Below are 17,246 nucleotides of genomic sequence, written 5' to 3' on the forward strand. Positions count from 1 at the left end.
GCACACATCACCTGCGGGGAATCACAAGGTAACAAGAAGGAATATGGAGCAGTGGTAAGTCCAGGGAAAGTGTTCTACGACTCCTGGGTTTATGGACTGGGAAGACAGGTCCCACCTGCAGTTTGAGCAGGATCTTACATGGAAAAAAAAAATCTATGAAGAACAAACATGCCAATATTAACCCTAAGAACCATTTTCCTCTATCAGTAAGTCATGGAAGAAGTTCCTCCTGAGCCCTTCTACCAGGGACAGGAGGATGAGGTGAGGGGAAATGGAAAGGTGGGATGAGGCATACAAGTGAGAGAGAGAGAGAGGGGGGCGGGGGGGTGCTTGGCTAGCCTTTAAAACTGTACTTCGTTCCACGCCCTCCGAGCTGGATACCTCACAGTCTGAGGAGGGCAGACAGTGTTGCCTAGTGGATAGAGCAACAGAATTTGACTATCCCTGGCTCTACCACTGGCCAGCTGGGTGACCTTGTGCAAGTCACTTAACTTCTGTGCCTGAGTTTCTCCACCTGTAAGATGGCAGATCTGATCCTTCCTCCTTTGTAAAGAGCTGAGATCAATGGATGAAAAGTGCTCTTTAAAGACTTACTGGCAATACACTGGGTAATGTGTCAATACACGTTCTAAGCAGTATGAGGGTAACAAAACAAGGCTGAAAATTCAGAGGAAATGTGGGTCCCTATCAGTAAAGTGCAGATCTCCACCACAGCCCAAAGTCAGCATGTTATAAGAACTTACAGAACAGGTTTTTCAGTTTCTTCCCCAGAGTCCTAAGTTAACTGCCCCACAGAGATGGAGGCCTAAGTCCGACTCTGGGGCTCTCATCCTGGAGTCTGCAAACAAGTTTTGGGGGTTCCAGCCAGTCCCACCCTCTTCTTTTAGGCAAACGGGAGTGGGACCCAAAACCTTTTTTGGTTACAACATGGAGTCTCGGGACGGACAAGGTGGAGAATTCGTGTTTTGGTGCAGTGAAGACCTTGTTCTACCAAGTTAATACTCTGTCTTATCCTACTAGTTTGGAAGCCTGAGATAAGGAGTGTGTGAAGAATTTTGCAAGCTAAATAAGGATTTCTTAAGAAATCACCACTCTGGCTGACTGCATTACCTGGATTGATTACAGGGAAGATGATGTCCCCATTTCTCTGTTTAGTTACCAGTCGTTCCAGTTTCTGCTCTTCGTAGCGTTTTTTTCCTTCCTCTTCCAGCTCTTTCCATGCATACTGAAGGGAAAGAACACACAGGTCACACAGTTACACCACAGAGGAAAGACCAAAGATGTGTGACTGGGGATCCACAGATGAACAGGTACTGACCTCAGTACTCAGCCAGATGCTGAGAGATTCCATGGCTGCCCTAGTTGTCACATAAAACCAGATCTGTCCAATTACTATTAGTGCAGGGCCAAAGACGCACAGCGCCATGCTGGTTTGTGAGGGGGGAAAATGGGTGTGTGCACAGCCATTCGCTTCCTCCTCTATGCCAGAATCTCTAGTGTTCATCAGTCACTCGCTGCCAGGCGTTCCTGCCCTTGGAGGTGTCACAGGTTGAAAGATTCAGCCACCTTCAACGCAGCCAGTCAGTTTAGTTAGCCCCTAACCGAGGCCATGCACATCTTGTTCACAGAATTCATTCGCTCCTGGGTACACATATACCTTGCTGGTTTTCAGACTGATCGACTTCCTTGCTTCATTTAGGGGACAAAAACTTTGCTACTTTCTCTAAAGAGGACCAAGGCAAGTAAAAAGGAAGCTACACCTGGTGTGCCTGCAGACAGACCACAACAGTTCATTTCTATAAGTTATGTTTTCCTAGGGTCTACAAAACAATGCAGCTGTTTCATTATGGTAACACACCGTCTTTGACTGAATCACTGACCTCTCCAAAGTACTGGAATAACCTGAGCACACCTTGTACATGTTCTAATTAGAGCTGTCGATTAATCAGTTAAATCAAGTGATTAACTCAAAAATGAATCGCAATGTTAAACAATGGAATAGCAATTGAAATGTATTAAATATTTTGCAAGTTTTTGTATATTTTAAAATATATTTCAATTACAACATAGAATACAAAGTGTACAGTGCTCAACTTTATATTACATATATTTGCACTGTAAAAAGAAACAGTATTTTTCAATTCACCTCATACAAGTACCGCAGTGCAATCTCTATCATGAAAGTGCACCTTACAAATGTAGATTTTTTGTTACTTAACTGCATTCAAAAACAAAACAATGTCAAACTTTAGAGCCTACAAATCCACTCAGTCCTACTGCTTGTTCAGCCAATCGCTAAGATGAACAAGTTTGTTTACATTTACAGGAGATAATGGTCACCTGAGAGTGAGAACGGGCACATGGAACTTTTGTAGCTGGCATTGCAAGGTATTTACATGACAGATATGCTAAACATTTGTATGCCCCTTCATGCTTTGGCCACAGTTCCGGAGGGCATACTTCCATACTGATGATGCTTGTTAAAAAAAAAGAATGTGTTAATTAAATTTGTGACAACTCCTTGGGGGAGAACTGTATGTCTCCTGCTCTGTGTTTTACCTGCCTTCTGCCATATATTTCATGTTATAGCAGTCTTGGGTGATGACCCAGAATGTTGTTCCTTTTAAGAAAACTTTCACTGCAGATTTGACAAAATGCAAAGAAGGTACCAATCTGAGATTTCTAAAAAGGTAGCTACAGCACTCAACCCAAGGTTTAAGAATCTGAAGTGCCTTCCAAAAATCAGAGATGAGGTGTGGAGCATGCTTTCAGAAGTCTTAAAAGACCAACACTCTGATGCAGAAACTACAGAATCCAAACCACCAGAAAAGAAAATCAACCTTCTGCTGGTGGCATCTGACTCAGATGATGAAAATGAACATGCATCGGACTGCACCGCTTCGGATCATTATCGAGCAGAACCAGTCATCAGCATGGACGCATGTCTTCTGGAATGGTGGTTGAAGCATGAAGGGACATACAAATCTTTAGCACATCTGGCATGAAAATATCTCGCAACACCGGCTACAACACTGCCATGTGAATGCCTGTTCTCACTTTCAGGTGACATTGTAAAGAAGAAGCAGGCAGCATTGTCTCCTGCAAACATAAACAACTTGTTTGTCTGAGTGATAGGACTGAGTAGACTTGTAAGCTCTAAAGTTTGACCTTGCATTCAAAAATAAAACCTTTTTTTGTGCATAATTCTACATATGTAAGTTCAACTTTCATGATAAAGAGATTGCACCATAGTACTTGTATTAGATGAATTGAAAAATACTTATTTTTACAGTGCAAATATAATATAAAGTGAGCCCTGTACACTTCATATTGAAACTGAAATCAACATATTTGAAAATGTGGAAAACATCCAAGAGTGTTTAAATAAATGGTATTCTATTACTGATTAATCGTAATTAATTTTCTTAATCGCGTGACAGCCCTAGTTTAACAAATTTTCAGCAGCACATAGCTACAAACAGTGAGACAAGTGTACCTTTCAGGAATCATTCATTGTTATAATGATGAAATTCTTAAGTATTTTGCTGCTGACATTTCATTTCAAAGTTGAAAGAGAATAAGTCTTAATTATAGACCTGTCAAGTACAGTTACTTCCAACTCTTTCCAAAGCGTTTACAGTACAGAACAAATAGTTATCCATTTCAAACAGCAAAATGTCTCTGTAAAATCCCTCAAGCTACATTCAAGCATTTTCCTCATTGCATCTCCCCCACCTCCCCCCCACAACTAGAGCTAGAAAACCAGCTTCTGACTGGACAGAATTAGAAGCACTATCAAAAGGCATTAAATGGAAGAGGCACCAGTACACAGACCCTGTTTGTGCCTCTCACACAATGCAATCTTAAAAGCACTGATAATGGGCTCCGACCTCTACAAGAGGTAAACAAACACTCCTTGCCTCAAAGAGCGTACAGCCTAAGGAGACAGGTGTACAGCATCCGGGACACAGGATGCGCAACTCCCATTACAAGTAATTCCTAAATCCCAATTGCAACGAGAAACTTGTTCTGAAGGCTTTACCCAACACGCACGGGCAAGTCAGAACAATCTGCAGCGGCCACTAGTTTAAAAGAGCGGAATGCTCTGGTGGAGTTTTGACGGAAAGCACCTGCAGTGTAGGACAGAGCTTTCAGCCAGAACTTTAGGGGCGATTTCCTCGAATGACACTATTTCCAAACACCTTCTCGTTACTGCAGCAAAGCAGCGGCAGCCTGCTAAGCATTCTTTCATTGTCAATGCGAAACCCTGAAGTACAATCTCTCAGTCTGTCGTTTGGTCAGATCTCATTCACGGTTTGCACCAAGACACTGAGGTGCTTCTGAAATCTATATTCCGCAGGAGAGCATCCTGGAGATGGGCTTAAACTCTGGCTACTTCCTGGAACAACTGCACATAAAACACAACAGTTGTCCTTTCTGGGTGAAGCAAGGATGCTTCACTGTCAGCTTGCTAAAGCCCCAATCCCCCCACAGGGGACACAGCGCTCCATAAAGTGGAGAATTAATATTGAAAGGGACAGTTGCTCCAAGCTAATTATACATTGTTGATCAGAGACTTAAATGGGAACATGAAAGCTGCCCTCTTTCAGGTGCTGTTCCTTTGCTTGGAAAGCTTTGGCTCCAGATGGCAGGGCTGGAGTCATACAAAATTTCTTTTATGTAGCTCCAGATGTCAAGGAAAGAAACAGGCAAATTGTTTTAGTACAAGGAAGCTGGCATGTGGGTTACTCATTCTCCTGGGGTCCTCTCCCCTCAGAGGAGGGGTAGCACATGTCACTTCTGAGAGTGCTACAGATGAAGCCTCATTCACACTGCTGGCTATTCCTTCCAAGTCCATTCCCCCAGCTGCCTCCTAGCACACTCTCAGAGGACTGTCCTGGCGAAAACAAGGTTGTTGGAAGGACTTGTCCCTGAATATTTTTTCATCCCCTAAAAGCAGACATCGGAGATTCTCTCAGGCTTTGCCTGCACTCTACGATCCCCAAGCAGAGTAGCTGTATCTGTGCCAATCACTAAGCCTAGACAAGGGCAAGCCAGGTTTTGCAGAGAGAGAGGAAGTAGCTGCTGCCATTGTTGTCTAAAGACATTAAGAACATGGTGGCCATATTGGGTCAAACCAAAGATCCATCTAGCCCAGTATCCTGACCTTCCGATAGTGGCCAATGCCAGGTGCCCCAGAGGGAATGAACAGAACAGGGAATCATCAAGTGATCCATCCCCTATCACCCATTCCCAGCTTCTGGCAAACAGAGGCTAGGGACACCATCCCTGCCCAGCTTGGCTAATAGCCACTGATGGACCGATCCTCCATTAACTTATCTAGTTCTTTTTTTCTCTGCAGTATGCTCATTCTGCTGCGTGCGCCAGTGTGTCTTGTTTTCAGAAATATAAGAGGTAAATGCTGAGTCAAATCCTGCTTGGCCACACCCACTGGAATTGTAGAAAAACTCCACTGGAGTTAGTGAACAACTGGAATTAATTGGATTTACGTCACTGTAACTGACCAGAATTTGGCCTACTTTAGAGTTATCGGGGGGGGGGGGGGAGAAAAAAAAAACCCACCACTCACTCAGAGCCTACCACTGATCTGACTAAATCGTCCTTAGCAGCTCCCAGCTGAAAAAAAAAAAAATTACTCCTTTGCCATCCCCTGCCCCACCTGCTCTGGTCTATGTGGAGACAAATGGGCAAACCTGAGCGACTGTTTACTGTTTTGAACACAGTGTATCTGGCTGTGTACAGATAAAGGAATGCACAGTCCCTGTGCTGGGGGTGAACATCAGCTGTTTAAGCTAGACTATTTAAATTAATATTCTTCACTCAGGACATTGTGGGGTGGTTCAGCATTTAAAAGCTGTAAGTGGCTTTTGCAAGGGAATTCTATGCCTATGTAAGAAGAGGGAAAGAGCATTTCAACTTTATATAATGAATAGCTGTGTTAGCTTGGTAATACTATCCCAAAATGTAGTTTCTATTTCACTTGAAAGCCTGGAGGATACTAAGCAGTGACATCAGTTAGCTATGTAGCCCTGACACTGGAGTGATGGCTTGCTTGATCATACACTCAGTATATTGGAATGACAAAACTCCCCCCATTAAGACTTTCTGCACATGACCCCATTTGCCCAGCTACTGAACTTCACTAGCAGTCTAGTCAATCATTCTTTGTGACAAAGAAATAAGATCAGTAGCTATCGCTCATAGGGTGCGGGTTGGGAGCTCATTACGGCCATTTCAAACAGAGTTGCCTGTCCCAGTGCTCGATAGGGGCAAAGTCCTATTAAACTAAAACAGTTTCTTTTCACAGCCAACCACACAAGGGGACAAGTGCTTCCCTGCTTTTGGTATTGCTCTCAATGCCTGGTGTGGCATACACTGCCGCATAGCTGCTGTGCCCCTCAACACATTGTACAGAACAACTAGGTAGTCTACTCAGTGCAGTGGGGCAAGCAGAAATGTCTCTGCATTATACATCTTGACCTTCTGACACTTACCTCAAAACGTAAGATTCTGACCATTTCCAAGGTTAACAAGTCTAGCTCTGCTCACTCAGCTTCAGCAGCTAGGATTCTTTGTCCATTTCAGTTACTAAGAACAGGTCCCCAGAAGAAGTGTAAGCGTGTGTGTTTTTAAAGAACAATCCCCTCTTACTGCATATTATGCTTCCCAACAATGCAGAAGTATCAGTTAAATCTTATGATTTCTGGTCATTACCTCCAGCAAAACAGATTAGTCCAGGGAGAAGACCCTTCCCCATAAGAAGCTATTACAGTAACTTTACTACACTAACTCCATTGTAATTAGCTTCATTCCAATACCTCTCATTGTAACTTTGGGTTTGGGTTCTAAGGCTAACCCTATGTCAAAGAGTTTTCTTCCCCTTTACCATTTTAATAAATGTTGCTCAGGAGTCATTGAATTCTCTCCCCAGGGAAGAGTTGAGCGAAGCTTTTAAAAGCCACACAGGCAAAATTATTGTTTGCCCGAAGACTGGAGGTGGGTTGTAGGAAGATTAGAGGATACATATGAATATATTAGGTCTGTTGTTCTAGTGCTGTCTAACTAGTTTTCTTCCCATGGTTCTGCTTCCCCAATGAAGTGCAAAGCCACTTTTAATCAGTGTATGAACTTCCTTTCAGCTAAATCGTATTTCCTCATAGAATATCATGACCGTGCCCTATCCAACAAAGTTAGTGCTTGTTTACAGGAGGGCAGCAGAATGGTCTTATTAGGTGTTCTCGGCTTGGGGGTGCTGGAGAAACCTGGTGAGTACTCCAAAGAAAGGTACAACCATTTAGCAATAACTGAACTGGCTTTGCAAACTTCTCCCAGCTCCCTAATGGTGGTGGTCATCTTGAAGAAGAGTGACATTTGCCATTCCCAGCATGGAAGAAAGTCCCTGCAAGTCTTATGATGTATCAACAGTGAGTTAACAGTAAGAAGTGTTTAATATTAAACAGTGTTCAGACAGGGAAGTGCTTCCCATTGTGAAGCCAGCGGGGAAACTGGTGCCCAGCCTCAGCCATTTGTCTCCAATGCTGCTAACATCAGGACATTCCCTTTAGTGCCGGAGGCAAGTGTTGGAGAAGGACAAGTAGTGGGTGGGGGGAACTAGAGTATCACAACAACAGGATTAGAAACTTTCTAATGGAAGTTTATGTGCTACCTAACCGAGTAGGTTAGTGAACAAGTGATGGTGGCCACTGCATTCCAGATCGGTTTGCTGGCTATAGTGGATACCAGCACAAGGCTCAGGAGCCAATTTCAAACAATATGCATTGTGCAGTGGGGTAGCTACAGCAACTACAGGTCCTATTATGCAGCACTTGATCCTGAGCAGAAAAACACACCTCTATAGTTGAGATGCCGGCAGCTGAACTTGCTCAATGCTAACATAACAAGGGGCAGTTCTCTGGCTCCTACTAAATTGCCTATGTAATCTTCCAGAATTTGCCCTAGTGATGCCCTGGACAGAGGAATTCCTGCACTTATCCTGAGGACTAAGCTAGGCTGCCTACGAGATCAACTTTTATCTCCATCATTTTCAGCAAACAGACCTACAGATGCCAGTCTAGAGCCCAACAGAAGCAAGATGTCTAAAGTCTTCGGCCCGAAGAGGGCCGCCTCTCCAGGTGGATGTTTGACTGCCCACCGCTCTCACATGGAAGACGTGCAGCACAGCAGGACCCTATTAGCTCATAGTCAATGCCCTGTACTCACAGTTCAGGTGTGCCGATAACTTTGGTCGGCACAAACAAATCAGAAAGTTACTAGAGAGGACTTTGCCCTATGGCTAGTTAGTTTAGCATGGCATTTTTAGAGACATGCGGAGAATAGATTTAAGTGTAACTTTCTCCATAAATTACACAATAGCAATGGCTCTGGAGAAGCCTGGTATCTTTGGTGAGTCAATGAGCATTAACCACATCATAAGACTAGAACTCAGAGGTGAGAACCTGGTGGAGTTACACATGGTGCTGACCACTCCTGAAGGAGTCAAGTCTGCAGCCCAAGACATATTAGAGTGGGTATCTAACAACATCTGCCACACTTCAGGGTACTTTCTTACAAGTCACTTTCCACACGCGACTTCCTGAAGCAGTCACCTTTTAGGTTGAAATTTTCCATGCTTGGTCTCCTTGCCTCTCTCACCCACCCGAAAGATCCAAATAAATAAATTGAGCAAAATTGCATCAGTACCAGTCCTGAAGAGAATACAGCTTAGGCAACAGCAGCTTCTCACCAGTAAAGAGAGTTTAAGTACTGGGTAGGCAGATTGTCCCTTGCCATTTTGATTTGGAGAGCACATTCATACATGTGAGGGGGAACACGTGAAAGGTAACCTAATGCCCTAATTAACATTTTGCTGGCAATAGCACATCTATTATCAGGCCAATATCAGACATAACAATGGCTTTTACTGGAGACTTTAATACATTATATTAACTCAATTAAAACCAAGACACATCAGCCAGCTCATTCAGACCTCAGAGGTGTAACTGTAAAGAACTCAATTAAGTTTGGATGGGGTAACAATGAAACCTCATTTATCATCTAAATGAGGCATCAACCTCTTGTTTCAAATGGTTATTTGGGCTCTGACCAAGACGACAAGTTAAGATGGGTTTTGAAACCCTCTAAAATGACCAAAGTCTGAGCTTGACAAATTGCATAAAAGATCACAGGAAGAGTAGGGTTTTAAGTCCTTTCAGATAGGGTAAGAGGAGAGGATGTTTGGGAAACTGACTCAAGTCCTTAGTACTCTGGAAGAAGAGTAAAATACCAGATAAATAAACTTATTCTGATCTGGAGGCAGAAAGGAGAGATGTGTTTGGTGTGAGATGTAGCTTGGCAGGGAAAATGCTGGAATCACAACTCTGTGCTCAACAAATCTTTTCCAGGTAAGAGGTATATGAATCCTCCATCCTGCTAGATGAAATATTGGTCACTAACATACTGGCAGGGGACTTCAAGGACTCAAGAGTTCCTGGAAGGAGACATCCAAGTACAGGAAGAGAGAGAATGTGCTACCCGAAGTCTGAAGCAAACAATTGCTGAGTAAAGAACAAAAATATCCCGCTTTAATCCTCATTAACAGGATTAACCTCTCTTGGCAATGCAAATCCAATGCACTCAAAAGTAGAGTAGCTCCAATTACTACATTGGCAGAGCCAACTGAAGAGCTGTGTTGATGTTTACAGTTCCCTTAAGACTCTGCTAGGCAAAGAATGAGTTTATGTCAAGGCGCCTGACATGCCAAAACATGGAAGATCATTTGGAAGTAAAATTATGCACCCAATCATTAGTTATGAAACACCACAGGTGTGCATGATTCATTAGGGACTGGAAGGAGAAAGGCCTCACGCTATCAGAAAGCAAAATGTAAGACCACCACCACAAAGGAAAGGTCACTTCACATGTAAAAGTAAGTGGTTTACTACATTTAGTATTCACCAGTGAATATAAAGACTTTGGCCAGGACAGGAAAGTCCATAAATCTCACTTTTGAGGCGACCTGCAATTTCACTAGACAATTACACCTGTTTCCCACACCTCTTTTCTTTAGTCTCACCTTCCAGTTTTTTTCTTACTATTCTTAACCTTTAAGAACCTACCTAAATTCTTCACCAAGAGCCTGATCCAACTCCCACTGAAGTCAATGGAAAGAATCCCACTGACTCAAGCAGGCCAAATTGGATCAGGCCTCAAGTCCCAATACTGAGCAAACCAAGTCAACGCTTTGGCAGAGAAGAGCTGGGAGTAGTGGAAAACCTTCCTCAAAACCTGTAGCCCCAGAGAACTCAGGTATTTCAAACTTGACATTTTGGTCACTCAGTCATATCTGACTGGGAGGGGGGGGCGGGGGGGGATATTATATATATTTTTTAACAGTAGAAGGGGTCAACCAAAAGATATTTTAGAGGACTGCATACATGTTAGAACTCCGATTGTAGGAGAAGGAGAATTACAAGACATATGGATGGGGTGAAAAGCTAATTCTAACTTGACAAAGTATTTTCTGTTTTGATGGGGTGCCTTCCCCACCCTGGACTCTAAGGGGTTAATAGAGCCCTAGGGAGGCTGCGCAGGAGGCAGCCAATCAGGACCAAGCAGGCCCATATGAAAAGGGAGCTGCAGGGCAGAGGAGTTCAGTTCTCTGCTGGGAGTCTAGGGAGGAAGGACTGTGTCTCTGGAGAGCTGAGAGAACTGCCAGCACCCTGGACAGAACAGTGCTGCGAGCAGGGACAGGGGGAGTGAGAGAGCGCTCCTGGCTGGCTGCTGCATTTGCAGGCTGAGGCCCTGAGACAAGGGCAAAGAGGACGCTGGGGCCACGAGGAAGTGTCCAGACAAGTTGCTGCAGTAGCCACTAAGGGAAGTGGCTGAACAGCAGACTGCAGGTCCACCTAAGTGTGTGGCACGGGCAGAGGGCTGTGTCGCTGAAGAGGATGATGCGGTCCTTGGAGAGACGTGGGCCCTAGACCAGGAGTGACAACAGCAAGACACCACCTGAAGAGGGCACAGAGCTAATTCCCAAGACGGCCAGCAGGCAGCACCACCATGGTGAGAGAACCCTGTTACATATGTACACTTAGCAGGTGATTCGTCTAGACTAGCTAGAGATATTTTCTGGCGCACACAGGGTTGTACAAAGCATTTCCCTGAACATATGTTTATTTAGAAGGAGAGTTTAGGATGAGTCACTCATTTATTTTTACATCCTTATCCTTAAGGATTTGTCACTCTGACACCAAAATACAGACTCTGTTTCATCCCTGCACTTTAATTACTTGAAAGCCAAAGAAAGTTATTCTAGAGTCATTTTGTTGCTCTTCAAAGCACAGCTATTTTATCCGGTAAGTTTAGTACCAGCCTTTTTGTGGGTTGCACACAGGTACTGAACCCCTTCCAGGTCTACGCATCTTGGTCGCTGTATCTAGAGAAAATAGAGCTCAAAAGTACAGTCTGTGGCCTCAGAGCATCTACAGATCCTTCTGGAAACAGCCAGTTTGAGTCCTGAAGAGCAGCATCCTCTCCTTCTGCAAAGCCAAGTCTGTCAGCTCTCCCACTTAAAGGAGAAAGGAGAGACTTCAATCGCTTAATTTATGCCTTGCTCTCTTGCATTAACTGGTTAAGTCTCACTTGGCTATGGCGTAAAGAAGTTCATTTTCTGTGGTGCAATATTTCCTGAGATCACTGCCACCTGCTTCAGTACCCTCAAAGTGGTGAAGATACAGTAGTTACATTAGTCAGAGCATCTTTTCCTCAAAGAGGAGTGAGGGGGGAGAGAGAAGAAACACAAAACTGCCCACACCCCTGAAATCGGACATCGTAATAGCAAAGCTAGTATTACTCCGATGCTGCACCTGCTCCGACTGGCCTGGAGGGAGACATGTCAACTTTTAGTTAGAAAAATGAACGTTAAGAGTCTGGAATAGAATACGCCCTACTCCAAATCTCTGCAAACGCATGCACTAAGTTCTGAGTGTAAGGATTCTGAGCGAACGTATAGGTAGCTACCTGAATAGGAGGAACTTCCAGGACTTTGTCCACGTTCTTTAGAGAAAGAGGCACATACCACAGAGTTGCCCTGTTAGTCACCCTCTTCGCACCTTGAAAAGAAAAGAGAAAAGAAGTGTTAAAAATACAGATACATTGGAAACACCTGGCAGTAAAGCCTGTGTAGCACTTTAGGAGCATAAATTCTGTACAAGGAAAGCTACGCTGAGGGTGATGGGTAACGAAAGCAAGAAGCCCAGATATAGCAGCTAATTTCCTGGAGATGCACCAAAGAGATTGGAGAATGGCAAAGAGCTGTATAAACCATTAATTAAGCCTCCCAAGGCCGAGGGCTTTGCTCCAGTTGATTATCTGGTGTTCCCCACATAGCTTCATGTCCTCCCTTCCCCATGCTCGTTCTATAGGAATACACAGGGAGAGCATCACTGAGGACACAGCCCACCCCCCACATCCCTCCCGGCCAGGGAATGGGCTTGAGGAGACTTCTCTGGATGCCATGTGCCAGCATCAGAGAAAGAGCTGAACAATGGCAGAGAACCATCATCATGTTTTCGCTTGTGAGCATGGAACGCTTGCTACAGCGGACCTCTTTGGTACCTGTCGTGTCTGAGCTGCACACGAGCAAGCAGCTGATCACCAAGTGACACTGTCATGGCTTAAGAGACTGAGGCTCCAGTATAACATTAGCACATGCTGTGTTCTGACCCCCCACTCAGTCTATTATGCCACATTGGGTCAGACTGAGGAATTCCAGGACTGGCAGAAATGCATGCGCCAACCGCTGCGTTCGGCAAGAGATGGACAGGAAGCTATCCTGCCAGCAATGCTGCTTGAACCTTCCAGAGCAGCCCTACAGACAGTTAGCGCTTTGTCCCTTAAATGTGTAAGTGTAGCACGTTGTTTAGTGACACAGGCCCTCTGACCGCAATGTTACTGCTAAGTGGCACCTTGACCTGCTAAGCAGGGTGACCTCTTAAAAAGCAGATTTAAATGCTAATGATTGCTAGAAATTAGCTGAAACAAGCATCCAGTATAATGCAAAGGAGCTGGATTTTATCAAGTGCTGCAGGGGCTCATTAGCTTCTGCTGAAGGTTTAGAATGCTTAGAATGTGCACTGTACATGAAACAACCACTGAGGTGGAAGATCACAGTTCGTGTTTAGAGCAGGGGTTGGGAATTCATGTGTTTAGTGTTTATTTGCACAATTTCTAAAAACTCGTGGTTTAATGAATCCTACCTTTGGGGAAGCATCTAAACACAATACATACAGGTATAAGATTAGCTGGTGGAAGGATACAGAGCAGATGTGAAAGGAGACCAGATGAGCTCTCGCGTTGTTCTTCAAAAAAAAGTCAAAGTCATGTTTTCAGTGCCAAATTAGCTCTGACACTGAATTTAAAAACTCCAAATATCTTGCCAAAAAACCTTATATAACAAAATGTGGAATTCCTTCTGACAGGATTATTTTATGTCTAAATATTTCCAGAAGTCAAATGGTCAATGACTCCAATGACATCAAGCTCAGAAACTAGCATCTATGGCGCGTGCAAACTATTCAGCCAAGACAGAGCTGTTAGCTAAATGGACGGTAATTCACCTCTGGTCTGGGCACTCAATCACATGCACTGGCCTGCTGTCAATACAGCCATTAACAAGCCAGCCGGGGGGGTGACGGATCCCGGGCTGACAGATCTTTAAGTCGGAGACAGGTGAGGCCCATCTACTCTAGCCCTGCTGAAGTTGGCTGTGCCATCTCCTTCCAATATTCCCAGCAGCAAGTTCTGCATGTTATAAAACAGGAGAGTTTGTGGCATGCCAGGCAAACTGCAGAGGAAAGCATACATCTAGAATCGGTAGCATTGTGGCCTCCCTGTGCAGCATGGGACCCTACATCATCTCTTCTTCACAGTGGAGCAAGCACCAAACTGTAGATGCAGATTCCCAAGTGGGGATCTCAGCCTACACAAGTGAGAGTCATTTCTATACTAGACAGCGAGGTTCTCATCTGTCTGAAATTTGAAGGGTCAAACTCCAATCGTCCAGCTAGCCCCCAAACTGCCCCACACGGCTCATTGTGATAAACGAATGCCTAAAATTCATTGGAAGGCCATGGGGGACATTAGGAGAGCGCACACTCTGGAGTCAGACACAAAAGAACTGGCAATAGGACCTGGCAGTGAGGCAGTGTCTGGGTGGGTGCTCGAAGCACAATCAGACTTCAAGGCACACCCTCCCCTTACTTTAACTACAAAACATCTGACTTTCATCATAACAGTTGCTGCTGACTATTCTTTTAATGCCTGCAACAAATAAGCCTGTCCCTGTAGCCTGGAGACTAGTCCAAGCCAGCACTAGGTACCTGTATCTCTAGTCCCCTGCAAGAGACCTACCTAAAAAAATTGGGAGCTTCAACAAAACGTCCCCAGTAAAGAAGAGGGTACCCAGACTTCCCAGGCTTACCTTACAAGCCTCTCAAACATCAGCTTGGCTTCCTCCAAACCTTTCCCGGCAACAGGAGGCTTTCCCTGCAGAACCCAGGGCCTGGTTTCACACCCTGAGCAGATCTACCACGAAAGCAGGCTACCCACACAAGAGCAAAATATGGGTACAAGAATGCACTGAGCTTGAATAGATGCTGCTAAATCACATTCATTAGGCCAGGTCCTGCCAGGGCTGCACATGAACTTCCTGTCACTAATAGAAATGCTGCATTTAGCTACGATTCTGCATCATTTTTCAACTACAGGCAAATAATATGGAAAACGTTTCTGCTGCACTTTGACTGAGAGTGGACTTGACAACACGCTTTTGGGAATAAGAATCACTGTTACACCCAACTAAAACTATCCTGACAAGATGGTTACCATGGCAACCACATGAGCAGACCCTTTTCAGGCCTCTGAACAATGTGCACTAAATTATGCAAAACAAGTTCATTAAAAAATCCCCCCCCCCTTCTTTAATAAAAATCATCAGAACTGTAATTCCCAAGGAGTATTTTAAGTCTCAAGAGCTGCACTTCTCTTCCAGTGTAATTCTCCCGCAATCAAATCCATATACGTTTACTATTTTGCTATTTAATATTACTGTTGCAAAGCTGACTGTGTTAAGTATAAAGGCATGTGCCCGAACTGACTAGTAAAATGGAAAATCCTGGCATTGTTAGTGCTGCAGGTGAGAAGGAGGGGAGAATTGGGAGAGGAGGCTCTCTTGCTTTGCATGGTATTTATTAGCTGACAATTTGTAGAAGAGGAGATTGAACCTGTAGACATGCCTCTCGCTAACAAACAAATATTTTCTGCAAAGGAATGGGCATGAATGGCCATCGCCAAGAGCAGCCATGCTGACCCCCAAGCCCCACATAAATTAAATGCCTACAGGGATAGTAGAGATACTCAAATTCTTTCTGAAGCTGGATGCAGGAACACATAATGGTCAGCTGTTCCTATGGCCGAGCAGCAACATTTACAGTGCCAAGTCTCCAAAACATCTCCCAACCCTCTCTTCCACTGCGTGGTTCATCACCATTATAATGGGGTCACTGACAATACAGTATGCTGCAGCAGCTCCCCGTCTTAGCCAGAATTTTCTTTGCGCCAGCAGCCAGCATTCAGACCTCTGCTGCCCCTTGCACACACTGCCACATCGACCTGCTGTTCTTAATGTTAGTGACGCTCTTGCCATTAAGCTGCTGCTGTTCTTGGGCAGAGCCTGGTTTACTGTTGCTTTTCCCTGCAAGTGCTGCTGAGGTGATTACCACGATACTCACAAAGTGACTCAGTCTTGTCATTGCCAGACCTGCTTTTACACCTGCCTTCTATTGGTGGTCTCAGGGCTCCGAGAACAGCAGCAGCTTCACAGGAGAGTCAATGCCCGAAACGCTGCGGCCTTGTAAAGGAATCCTCTACCCAGCTGTGCTTTTAGGTGATCAGTCTCTCGCCCCTCTTCTGAATAGCAGTACTTCGAGTTTGCATAGCTGGATCTACTTCTAAAACAAGGGGTTTAGGTAAATCAGGAAGATAGATGTGGCTTTCAAGGCTACTGCTATGGATACTCTAGGCAAATGTCAAAGCAAAATTGTTCCTCATCATGATGCTCTTGTATGAATGAAGCCACTGGAAACAAGGGTAGACTGTGTAACAAATTTGGTTAGATCTATAAACTCTGCTTTTGGATGCAAATCTCTGGGACAGCAAGCACGAAGAGACCTTTACTGCATAAAGGTAAGACTCCTATCTTAGGTGTGTGGCTTCCATTATCATTTCAGAATGCCTCAATCTTTAAAGCATTTATCCACCATCTCTGTGAGGCCTGGAAGTGCCATTATCCCCATTTTACAGATGGGGAACTGAGGCACAGAGAGATTAAGTGACTTGACCAAGATCACACAGGAAGTCCGTGGTGAAGGGCAGAACTTAAATTGAGTCTGAGTTCCAAGCTAGCACCAAAACCATCCTGGGCCTTCTTGCTGCTCAGTCTATTCTTCAGAAACTGTAGTTGCTGACTTCAAGGACACTGAGGCACAAATCACTCCAACTGTCAAGGAAATAATTACTATAAGGTTTATTTTACCAATACTTACAGTAGCATATCATTTAAAAACATCAGTTGAATTAGCCAAAGTGCATGAAGACAAGTGAGAAAAGTTGCTCTAGTAACTCTAGCCTGAAATCTTACATCACATTCACAGCAAAGCAAAATCACTTAAGTGTCAACAAACTCAAGAAAGGTAGGGTTTCATGACTGTTCCAAATACTGCAAGTCAACAAACATCCAGGCCTCTGGCTCATTGACAGAGCTGCGGGTTATTACTCTGGACTATTAGCCTCAGTATGGATGCCCCCGACACGGCTTTTCCTGTGTACCATTTCGTTAACACGGAGGCAGCCACACCAACGGTAGTGCAGGTGTAGACGAGGCATTGGCAGCTGGCGGCTTTCTTCCCTGAACCACGTCATCTAGCCTTGCTGGGAGCAAGGTTAAATGCACCGACAGGAACAGCAGTGCCTTGTCTATGCTAGAGGGCTGTGCAGTGGCAGGGAACTCGCAGGACATTTTCAGAGAAAGTGAGGTGTAGACACAGCCTTATACTCAACAGAAGGGGAAAACCATTCAAGACTATTGAACTAACCTGCACAAACCGTTCCTTAACGGTAATACCCTGTAATCCTAGAACAGTGGTTCTCAAACTTTTGTACTGGTGACC

General features: G+C 44.5%; 1 protein-coding gene across 3 annotated transcripts in view; it reads right to left on the minus strand.

Annotated features, from left to right (window-relative positions):
- Positions 1 to 17,246, minus strand: part of ACOT7 (acyl-CoA thioesterase 7) — a 106,202-nt gene that overhangs the window by 57,858 nt on the left and 31,098 nt on the right. For all 3 annotated transcript variants that reach the window (XM_048824966.2, XM_048824965.2, XM_075120982.1), the window contains exons 4-5: positions 12,040 to 12,131; positions 1,111 to 1,225 (exon numbers count right to left, since the gene is read on the minus strand). In XM_048824966.2, coding sequence (XP_048680923.1) covers positions 1,111 to 1,225; positions 12,040 to 12,131 — 207 coding nt within the window. The remainder of the gene's footprint in view (positions 1 to 1,110; positions 1,226 to 12,039; positions 12,132 to 17,246) is intronic.

The sequence above is a fragment of the Caretta caretta genome, chromosome 18 (assembly GCF_965140235.1).
Source record: "Caretta caretta isolate rCarCar2 chromosome 18, rCarCar1.hap1, whole genome shotgun sequence".
NCBI lineage: Eukaryota > Metazoa > Chordata > Testudines > Cheloniidae > Caretta > Caretta caretta.